Genomic DNA, 12,147 nt, shown 5'->3' with positions numbered 1-12,147 from the left:
ACAATGTGGAGCACTTAATACCAGAGTCCCAGAAAGGGTAGTGACACCTGCCGCTCCCACCCAGAACGAAAGTAAAAGGGAAAAGACATTTAATGATGTAAATCTAAATCATTTAAAAAGTTCTGAGAAGGAAATAATAAAGAATGCTTTAAGGAACTTTCCAAAGTTGTTTTCAATGGACGAAGGAGAGACAGGCTTCCTGCCCCAGACTGAGCATACTATATCTACAGGTGACAGTTTACCTGTCCAAACCCATCAGTGGAGACTCCCAGAAGAGGCTAAGAGAGTAATAAGGGAGGAATGTAATACCATGCTCCAGAACGATGTAATTGAACCGAGTTCATCACCGTGGCTCTCACCTGTAGTGTTGGTAAAGAAACCAGATAACTCTTATCGGTTCTGTGTAGATTATAGGAAAGTGAATGAATTAACAATAGCTGATAGTTATCCCTTGCCCCTAATCCAGGAAATTCTTGATTCATTTGGAACAGCTAAGTATTTTTCGACTTTGGACGCTAAGTCAGCTTATTGGGCCATCCCCGTTTCAGAAGAAGATAGAGAGAAGACAGCATTCTCAGATGGGGTCCGATTATACCAATTTAAACGAATGCCCTACGGGTTAAAAACCGCGCCCTCTAGCTTCCAAAGAGCTATAAACTTCATCCTCAGCCCTGTGTTGGGTAGACACTCACTGGCATATCTTGATGATGTGGTAGTCTACTCCCGGTCATTTCCAGAACATGTAGACAACCTTGTGGAGACACTAAAACTACTGGATAAAGCAGGATTTAAGTTGAATGCAAAGAAATGTATAATAGCAGCCACTAGCTTTAAATTTCTAGGCTTTCAGGTGAGCCCTGAAGGAATTCGCCCTGACCCTGATAAGTGTAAGGCAATATCTGAAATGCCAAGACCTAGAACAGCAAGGGAAGTCAGGAGGTTCCTAGGTGCAGCAGGATACTTTAGAAGACATATTAAGGGTTTTGCAGAGCTAGCAGCACCACTGACAGATCTAACTAAGAAGAAAGCTAAGTTTGTATGGAAAGAAGAACATGAGTTGGCTCACAAAAAATTAAAGGCTGAGCTTACAAGTGAGCCGGTATTAGTGGTCCCTGATTTTTCCAGAGAGTTTGAGATACATACAGACGCTTCAGCAGTTGCAATAGGAGGTTGCCTAATGCAAAGAGACAAGGAAAATAACCCACACCCAGTAGCGTATTTTAGCAGAAAGATTAAAGGACCGGAAGTCAGGTATGCCATCACTGATAAAGAAGCCTTGGCAGTGGTAGAAAGTGTGAGATACTTTGAACCGTATGTATTTCAGCGCCATTTTAAAATAATAACAGATCACAGGGCTTTGGTGCACATATTTAAAAAGAAAACTCGCTGTCCTAGGATGTCTAGATGGGGTTACGAACTGTCAGCACACTCGCACCAGATTCTTTATAAACCAGGAGCCTCACACCATGTACCAGACGTATTGAGTAGGAATGTAGCAGCAATAAATGTTGATGTTAATATTGAGAATGTGAACAATGAAAAATTAAGAGAGTACTAACTGGAAGAGAACAGGTGGAAGGAGATAATTGAGTATTTGGAGGGAGAGAAGCTCCCGTGCCACAAGCCAAGCCGCCCTATTGATGAATTCGAGATGAAAGACGGTGTGCTACATAGGATTACGGAGCTGAACGATCGTTCAGTACAGCAGGTAGTAATACCCAATATCCTCAGGAAGGCCGCTCTGAAGCTTGCACACTCATCCAAGATGGCTGGCCATCCAGGTGTTTTAGGACTTATAAGAGGGCCAAAGAAATGTTCTACTTTCCTGGTCTCCTGAATTATGTAACCGAATATGTGAAATGTTGTGGTAATTGCCAAAGGAGGAACGGTAACCCTCAGGTTAATGTGGAATTGCAAGCTTTTCCCGAGATTAAGGAGCCGTTGGACCGGGTTGGTGCAGATCTTATCGACTTACATAATAGTTATTCAGGCAATAGGTATGTTCTTGTGCTGGTGGACCATCTGTCACGATATACAACACTTGTACCCATCCCTAAGAAAGACCCACAGACTGTTGCAGAGGCGCTCCTTGATAGATTCGTAGCAATATTTGGACCTCCTAGAGAATTAGTAACAGATCAAGGTTCAGAGTTTAAAAGCAAGGTATTTGCAGAGGTTTGTTGTAACACCTTAGAAATAATGACAGCATTCACGACAGCTTATCATCCACAGGCGAATGGTATGGTGGAGAGATCAAACCAAGTAGTCAAAAATACACTAGCCATTCTCTCAGAGAAAGAACCATTACAATGGGAACTATGGCTATAGTTTACTTAATAACATAAAAGGGCTAGGATACCACATATACTGATGGACATTTACATAATATAACAATTGACCTTTGAGACTTATTACCAGGGGGAAAGGTAGATGTTATCAGTAACATGGACTAGTACTCACTCTTAATTCACCGACCAGCTGACCCGAGATTTCCAATGCGTGGTCCACTACACACGCAGCTGTCCAGAGCTCCCGCTCCCCGGACCTGTCACCAACAACCTCCTTGCTCAGCTGTTTCCTGGGCTTATATCGTAGTCAAAGTACCCCCTCCCCAATGGGGTATGTACCACGTGTTACGACCTGACGCCGAGGTCTGACGCCGTCAAGAACAAAAGACCTCAGATGTGGGTGTGACTACCCGACATTTGCTAAGGCAGGTGTGACCATATAATTAGGTCTCCCTAGAGACCTCACAAGCCCATCTGAACTGCATCACATCCCCCTTTCTCCCCCAATTTAAAATATCTGAGAACTAGGACAATTTGTCCTAAGTTATTGGACTATTTTAATCCTAACCCTTTTATTCATATTATTTGCTATTGTATTGTAATAGAATAAAAGGGTTAGGATTAAAATAGTCTAATAACTTAGGACAAATTGTCCTAGTTCTCAGATATTTTAAATTGGGGGAGAAAGGGGGATGTGATGCAGTTCAGATGGGCTTGTGAGGTCTCTAGGGAGACCTAATTATATGGTCACACCTGCCTTAGCAAATGTCGGGTAGTCACGCCCACGTCTGAGGTCTTTTGTTCAGGTCGTAACACGTGGTACATATCCCATTGGGGAGGGGGTACTTTGACTACAATATAAGCCCAGGGAACAGCTGAGCAAGGAGGTTGTTGGTGACAGGTCCGGGGAGCAGGAGCTCTGGACAGCTGCATGTGTAGTGGACCACGCATTGGGAATCTCGGGTCAGCTGGTCGGTGAATTAAGAGTGAGTACTAGTCCATGTTACTGATAACATCTACCCTTCCCCCTGGTAATAAGTCTCATAGGTCAATTGTTATATTATGTAAATGTCCATCAGTAATGTGGTATTCTAGCCCTTTTATGTTATTAAGTAAACTATAGCCATAGTTCCCATTTTTTTATTTTGTACCTCCATATGCTATTCCCTATTCTGTTAAGCACTGGGATACACAGGAGACGTGCTCACTCGCTGGGATACCTCAGGTAGAGTGGGTAGAGGTCTCACATGTGTCCTTTCTTCCATAAAGATTTACATACAGATTAAGTGAAATCAATAATTGGAGTTTTTATTTTTTTGGGGTGACTGTTATTCAAAGCATTTAAATTTCTGGAAAAAACACAAAAGTCCTCACTAACCAGTCGTTGAAAATGTGATTCAGGTTCTGTGCCATAGTTCATTTCTTCTTTCCTGTGTCCATTACGTATTTCTGGGAGGTCTGACATGGTGTCTCTCACCGTTATAGTACGGAGAGGAGCAGACACCACCCACTGACAATTACTGACATACTGCAAAAATTTAAACATAAATGAATAACAAGCATGTAATAAACACTTGTCAATGCTCAATAATAACTCACACAGAGACAGAAACACAGGAGGTTGATTGATCCGTATATTTCAACCCCCTTCTGGGATTCCAGAAGGGGGTCAAATTCCGTATAAATATAGTGTTTTCTAGTTAATAACTGGTTGGAATGTAGGTAGTAGGTTGGTAAACAGCAACCGCCCAGGGAGGTACTACCGTCCAGCCAAGTGAGTGTAAAACAGAAACCTGCAATTGTTTTACATGATGGTAGGATTGCTGGTGTCTTTTTCCTTTCTCATAAACATGCAAGATTTCAGGTACATCTTGCTACTTCTTCTTACACTTAGGTCACACTACACATACATGCACAAGCATATATATACACACCCCTCTGGGTATTCTTCTATTTTCTTTCTAGTTCTTGTTCTTGTTTATTTCCTCTTATCTCCATGGGGAAGTGGAAGAGAATTCTTCCTCCGTAAGCCATGCGTGTTGTAAGAGGCGACCAAAATGCCAGGAGCAAGGGGCTAGTAACCCCTTCTCCTGTACATATTACTAAATGTAAAAGGAGAAACTTTTGTTTTTTCTTTTGGGCCACCCCGCCTCGGTGGGATATGGCCAGTGTGTTGAAAGAAAGAACTGGTTGGAATCAGCTTAATCAAAATTCTGGATATTCTGTAAAGGAGTTTTGAGTAAGCAAATGACCCATTTGTCAAAAATCAAATAAAAAGTGTTTACCAATAAAATATGAGCTTACCATACCACGGGCGGGATTGAACCCGCGGTATGGTTTGTTTGCAATCGTGTCATTACGATTTCGTGAGTCAAAATATGAGCTTATTGTACATGCACTAAATGACTACATAAACAATACCTTTTATTAAAATTGAGAAAATATAAATTTGAACTTCAATTTCCCTTACTAACATAAAAAAATTAAGACAATGAAGTAGGCCTACTGGCCCATGCCAGAAGGTCCTACTCACATAACTTGTATAAATAACATTTTTTATAGCAAAAAAAATTCACTTATTCTACTTAACCGTTTATTTCAGCCATTGACACCCCTCAAGGAAGGTTCCTTGATGTTGGTGAGGGGCTCTTGATTTAGAGAATTGGATCTGTGCTCCAGTTCCCCGAATTAAGCCTGAATGCCTTCCACATCCCCCCCCCCCCCCGGGCGCTGTATAATCCTCCGGGTTTAGCGCTTCCCCCTTGATTATAATAATAATAATAATAATAATCAGCCACTGACACTCGGATGATAAATTAGTTTTCTGAATTGTCAAAGTTAAATCTATTCTTACATTTCTGTGAAAAACAAACTAATTCCCACTGATACTTTAGTTGCAACAAAACATATTTTAGAGCAAGTCTTTTTTCTCATTAGACTGCATCAGACAACTTTGTATAAATTCACTTTTATGGTTGCTACAAAAAATGGGTCCCAAACAGCTCCCTCCAACATACACCTGTTATGAAATAATACAAAAACCTAATGAGACAAGATACGAAGAAGTTATTGGCAAAATTGTACAGGGATTGCATATTTGTGGTCCTTTTACCATGCTCAGCAAGATTACAGTACATGTAATGTGTAAATTTTGTCATGGTGCACCAAATATTAATAATCCCATTGACAGCAGTTTAGAAGCATATAGATAAACAAAGGGCATATCAAACAGGTACTAAAAAGGCATATATTACTCATAAATGACTGTCATTTACCATTCACAAACAAATCTAGGATTGTTACTCAAAATTTTTAGAATCTCATTTTTTACCACAGCAATCAAAAAAATAGAAATGCATTCACACTTATTTATTTAACAGTTTGCAGTCTTGTCAGAAGTGTTCACACATCAGTTCAAATAGCCATCTGCACCCTGACATTATTACACAACCCTTCACAGAGGGCAGGCAAAATCAATTAAATAAAAATAATTGTGTATGTGCATGTTTTTCCAAATGAAACTGGCATGAAGAGATAATTACTAAAGTCACCACGATTTGTGATGAAGGTTCATCACAACCCAGTTTGATTAAAAAAAAAAGCACATATGGTAAGATTAATCAACTGTCCTTACAGTTCCTTACCTTTTTATTATCAACAACAACAGATAATTGGCATGCTCTTGGGGAAAATGTATGAGTGGGCTCAGGATACATAGGCAGCTTCTCCCCCGGGGCAGCTGCTAAAATGATGGCTCTGTGAGGTACGTATATACTGTTGTTAGTAATGGAAGGAATAATAACCAAGGCAGTTTGAACCTGAGAATGTTTTGCTTTTCTAAAAAACAAATACACCTACCATCCGACTTAAGACCTGCTCGACTTACGACCACTCGACTTACGACGTGTTTTTAATGCCAAATTTCTGAGAAATAAACAACTCTTTGTGTTGTACACAGTGTTTATCCTAAACCTTACAGTATAAAATACAGTGGTCCCCCGCTTTTCGTAGTTCCCGGCAATCGTAAATTTCGCCAATCATAGGGGTATTTTCGTATAAACATGGACTTGCTTTTCATAGGCTGACTCGCGAGTCGTAGTTCGTCCGGGACGCATACCCACAGAGTGAGCCGGGGCGGCAGCCAGTCTGGCATTGTTTACCAGTAAGCGAAGGTCCCCTCACGTGCTCCAGCGAAATATTTCATAATATTCCATTTATTTTAGTGCTTGCAAGTACTAAATAAGCTACCATGGCTCCAAAGAAAGCTCCTAGTGCCAAGCCTGTGGTAAAGAAAGTGAGAAATACGGCTGAATTTAAGAAAACCATCATTGAACAATATGAAAGTGGTACAAGTGTGGCCGAACTGTCCAGGATGTATAAGAAACCCTACACAACCTTATGTTCCATAGTGGCCAAGAAAAAGGAAATAAAGGACGCTGTTGTTGCAAAGGGATTAACTATGCTGACAAAAATGAGATCACCAGTACTGGAAGAGGTTGAGAAGTTATTATTGGTGTGGATAAATGAGAAACAATTAGCAGGAGATACTCTTATGACTTCGATTATTTGTGAAAAGGCTAGGCAGTTGCATGAAGATTTGGTAAAGAAATTGCCTGCAAATAGTGGTGATGTGAGTGAATTTAACCCTTTGAGGGTCGACAGGCCCTCTCCGAAACTCGTTCTCAGGGTCGGCCAAATTTAAAAAAAAAAAAAAATTATTTTCTCTTATGAAAAGATAGAGAATCTTTTCCCGATCATAACGACACCAAAAGTTTGAAATTTGATAGAAAACTTACGGAATTATGCTCTCGCAAAGTTAGCGGTCTCGGCGATGTTTACGGATCGGCGATTTTGCCCACTTTGAGCCCCATTTTCGGCCAATTTCACTGTACTAGTCGACAAAAAACATGAATATTTCGCTAGAACTCCATTTTTTCTATCGAATGGGTGCAAGAAACCACCCATTTATAAATTCAACTATCCAGTACAGTGGTCAGAATTTAGCAATTTTGCCAATTTCACACAAATTTCAAAAGATGCCAATTTCGGAATAGGGTCCAGAATAAACAAGAAAGACATTCCTGGCACTAAAATGACATTTCCTCTAGTCATTAGTCACGTCTCAAGGCCCCTCTTATATTCTTTTGCTTTCCACTTTGAATTTTTATTCTCACAAAAAATATAAGATTTACTGTTATGCAGACTACTGCATTAGTGTAAAAAATGGTATAAATATTATTGGTGCACTTGTGAAAGAATATTAGACTCACCAGTTGACGTGTATTGCACGCTTGGCATGATTTGTTTACTTTTGAAGTTTGGTAAAAATCGAACATTTCTGCTACTTTGAGCTCAATTTCAAGGCACCTTTCATTGTAAAACCAGTCAAAATCATCTCAATTTCAGTAATATGTCTTCCATTCTATAAAATGAGACCAAGAAAACTAGAATACAACAATAAATACTATACGAAAATACACTGCAAAGTCGCTGATTTATTAAAAAAAAATGGAAAAAGTTTTTTTTTCTCATTATGCACCGTGTGCTGCAGGATTTTTTTTAGACTGTGCACACTGACCACATAGACCCATTCTTTCATATGAAGGCCTACCAGCTTTCTCCCACTAGATTTGAGGTCGCTAGAATTTATGAGTACTAGTACGTCAAAAACCCCTACGCGTAAGACGTACTAGTACGACGAAAACCCTCAAAGGGTTAAGGCCAGCAAAGGCTGGTTTGAGAGATTTAAGAACCATACTGGCATACACAGTGTGGTAAGGCATGGTGAGGCTGCCAGTTCAGACAACAAAGCGGCTGAAAAATATGTGCATGAATTCCAGTACATAGAGGCTGAAGGACTGAAACCTGAACAAGTGTTCAATTGTGACGAAACAGGCCTCTTTTGGAAGAAAATGCCAAAGAGGACCTTCATTACACAAGAGGAAAAGGCAATGCCAGGACACAAGCCTATGAAAGACAGGCTGACGCTAATGTTCTGTGCTAATGCTAGTGGGGATTTCAGAGTGAAGCCATTACTAGTGTACCATTCTGAAAATCCCAGTGTTTTCAGGAAAAACAATGTTATGAAGAGTAAATTGTGTGTGTTTTGGAAATCTAATAGTAAGGCATGGGTCACGAGGGAAATTTTCGTTGAGTGGTTCAATGAAGTGTTTGGCCCTAGTGTGAAGGAGTATCTCCTGGAAAAGAAATTGGATCTCAAGTGCCTGCTAGTAATGGAAAATGCACCTGCTCATCCTCCAAACTTGGATAACCTAATTTTCGAGGAGTTTGGGTTCATCACAGCAAAGTTCTTGCCCCCGAATACCACTCCTCTCCTCTCCTCCAACCCATGTACCAGCAGGTTACTGCAAACTTTAAGAAACTCTACACAAAAGCAATGTTTCATAGGTGCTTGACTGTGACCACAGACACTCACTTGACCCTAAAGGAATTTTGGAGAGAACACTTCAGCATCCTCCATTGCATAACCCTTAGAGGTATGGCTTGGGAGGGAGTGACTACCAGGACTTTGAACTCTACCTGGAGAAAATTGTGGCCAGATTGTGTCGACAAGAGGGATTTTGAAGGATTTGGGACTGACCCTAATGAGCCTATGTCTGTTGTAAAATCAATTGTGGCACTGGGGAGTTCCATGGGGTTGGATGTGAGTTTGGAGGATGTGGAAGAATTGGTGGAAGATCACAATGAAGAGCTCACCACTGAGGAGCTGCAAGAGCTTCAACAGGAAGAGCAACACATCACAGCTCAGAACCTTGCTGCAGAGGAGGAGGAAGAGAGATGGAAGAAGGTGCCTTCTTCAGAAATTAAAGAGATTTTTACTATGTGGGGTAAGATGGAAAGCTTTATGGAGAAACATCACCCTAACAAGGTTGTTGCAAGCCAGGTTGGCAACATGTACAGTGACAAAGTCTAGGGCCATTTTAGGTAAGTGTTAAAGAGACGCCAGAAACAGAGCTCTCTCCACAGTTATTTTGCGAGACAGGACTCCAGTGACTCTCAAGGTGGTCCTAGTGGCATTAAGAAACAGAGAAGAGAAGCAACCCCAGAAAAGAAAATGGTACCTGAGGTGTTGATGGAGGGGGATTCCCCTTCCAAACTATAAACAATCCACTCTCTCTCCTCCTCCAGTCTCCCATACACTAAGAAGAATCTCCAATAAAGGTAAGTGTTATGCTGTTAATGTTTCATTCATCATTTCCCATTGTATTATGTACTACATGTATATTTCATGTAAAAAATTTTTAGTTTTAATACTTCTGGGTGTCAGGAACGGATTAATTGTATTTACATTATTTCTTATGGGGAAAATTGATTCGTAAATCGTAAATTTCGTTTATAGTAACGGCTCCAGGAATGGATTAATTACGAAAAACGAGGGACCACTGTACAGTACTAGCAACATAAAAAGTAAAGTAAAACATGAAATACCAAAATAAAACAATAAAATAGTCATTACAAAAATGTTTTGTTGATATTCAGTAGTAAAGTTCGACTTATGATCATTTCGATTTACGACCGGTCTCTCGGAACCGAGATCGGTCGTAAGTCGGATGGTAGGTGCATATATATTCATGATTAGTGCTCAACCAGTATGGGTCAGTTCCTTGAACCAAGAGCCTTTCACTGGCATCAGTGTACCTCTCACCTTCAAAATTCCCAAAACAAAGGACTGAAGTGAGAAAAATAAAACTTGATAAACTATATAATATTTTAAATTACTTTTTTTTTTTTTTTGCAAGTCGGCCATCTCCCACCGAGGCAGGGTGACCCAAAAAGAAAGAAAATCCCCAAGAAGAAAATACTTTCATCATCATTCAACACTATCACCTCACTCGCACATAATCACTATTTTTGCAGAGGTGCTCAGAATAAAACAGTCTAGAAGTATATACGTATAGAGATACACAACATATCCCTCCAAACTGCCAATATCCCAAACCCCTCCTTTAAAGTGCAGGCATTGTGCTTCCCATTTCCAGGACTCAAGTCCAGCTATATAAAATAACCAGTTTCCCTGAATCCCTTCACTAAATATTACCCTGCTCACACTCCAACAGCTCGTCAGGTCTCAAATACCATTCGTCTCCATTCACTCCTATCTAACACGCTCACGCACGCTTGCTGGAAGTCCAAGCCCCTCGCCCACAAAACCTCCTTTACCCCCTCCCTTCAACCCTTTCGAGGACAACCCCTACCCAGCCTTCCTTCCCCTACAGATTTATAAGCTCTCCATGTCATTCTACTTTGATCCATTCTCTCTAAATGACCAAACCACCTCAACAACCCCTCTTCAGCCCTCTGACTAATACTTTTATTAACTCCACACCTTCTCCTAATTTCTACACTCCGAATTTTCTGCATAATATTTACACCACACATTGCCCTTAGACAGGACATCTCCTCTGCCTCCAACCGCCTCCTCGCTGCAGCATTTACAACCCAAGCTTCACACCCATGTAAGTGTTGGTACCACTATACTTTCATACATTCCCATCTTTGCCTCCATAGATAACGTTCTTTGTCTCCACGTATACCTCAACGCCCCACTATAGTATCATATTCATTGGGAGATGCTAAACATGTAAGGTACATATAATATTGAAATATATATGAGAAAATACTTTAGTAAAAACAGTATTCCACAATTTATGCAATAACACACAACTGTATTTTAGAGGTAATTTAGTAAATCTTCTAGTGCACAAAATTTTGACCAGACTTTCCACTACAGCACTGTACTACAAGTGAGTGAACAGGAGATATTCAAGAAAGCCTAAAAAAATTATTAGTCCAGCCTTTCTGTAATATGTAATGTACCAAAATTTTAACTGCCTAGGTTTTTTAATATTCAACACTGCAATGTTGCCGTAAACCAGGGCATTAAAGGGAGACAGACTATCATGAAGAAATGTTCAACCAGCCTGGTCATGGACTGGGTCACAGGGGCACTGATTCCTGGAACACCCTCCAGGTACCACATGCACACATTCTTGGGATCGCCTACCTTCTACGGGTCTGTGCCACTCCATAGTTTCCTGCTTGAAGGATTCCAAATGTACACTGGTAACCCATCTTCACTAAAACTCGCATAGTTAGTTTGAGGACCATGTTACACTTATATGACACGAAGTTCCTCACATTCTCAAGCAGGAAAAATCTTGGACGGTAGTAATCACAGTAGGAGAGATACGATGCTACAAGGGAGTTCTGTAATGCATGTTATTTTTTAATTGTAAATTAATGCAATTTATATACAATACTTATTTCAACTTTTTCTCTAACAGAAATGGCAATGCTGTAGTACAAACAGAATTTAGAAAAAAAAAAAAAAAAAAAAGTAACTTGCACAACTAACCTTGAACTGAGAATATTGTCTGGTACTGAACCTGTTCATTCCAGAAAATCCTTGGCATGGAGGACCACCACAAAGCATCTCGACTTCACCCTTCTTTGGTAAACGCTGACCTTTTTTGTTCATATTTTCATTCTGTTGAAAATATTGCCACTGACTTACACTAAACACGTGATGCTCTTGGATATAATAAAACTATTAAGAATGATTTTTCATATTACAACAGCCATTTCCCACTGAGCTAAGGTGGCCCAAACAAAAGGAGGAAAGAATTTAGCAGAATAAAATGGGGCATTAAGAGACTTTTAAATTCAACAGCCATTTCCCACAAAGGCAGGGTGGTCCAAAGAAGAAAAGTCACCATCATTCACTCAATCACTGTCTTTCCAAAAATGTGCTGACATCACAATTCACATTACCTTCAACTGCAATTTCCCAATCTCTTCTACTGAGTGCAAGCACTGCCCTTCCCAACTCCAATTCTTT

At 40.2% G+C, this 12,147-nt stretch overlaps 1 protein-coding gene across 2 annotated transcripts in view; it reads right to left on the bottom strand.

Annotated features, from left to right (window-relative positions):
- The window catches only part of LOC128705900 (DNA (cytosine-5)-methyltransferase PliMCI), a 72,742-nt gene that overhangs the window by 9,135 nt on the left and 51,460 nt on the right, over positions 1–12,147 (bottom strand). For both annotated transcript variants that reach the window (XM_070100516.1, XM_070100517.1), the window contains exons 17-20: positions 11,665–11,796; positions 11,314–11,516; positions 5,933–6,044; positions 3,667–3,816 (exon numbers count right to left, since the gene is read on the bottom strand). In XM_070100516.1, coding sequence (XP_069956617.1) covers positions 3,667–3,816; positions 5,933–6,044; positions 11,314–11,516; positions 11,665–11,796 — 597 coding nt within the window. The remainder of the gene's footprint in view (positions 1–3,666; positions 3,817–5,932; positions 6,045–11,313; positions 11,517–11,664; positions 11,797–12,147) is intronic.

The sequence above is a fragment of the Cherax quadricarinatus genome, chromosome 73 (genome assembly GCF_038502225.1).
Source record: "Cherax quadricarinatus isolate ZL_2023a chromosome 73, ASM3850222v1, whole genome shotgun sequence".
NCBI classification, from domain to species: Eukaryota; Metazoa; Arthropoda; class Malacostraca; order Decapoda; family Parastacidae; genus Cherax; species Cherax quadricarinatus.
Note: the sequence above shows the minus strand (reverse complement) of the source record. Positions and strands in the feature narration are given on the sequence as shown.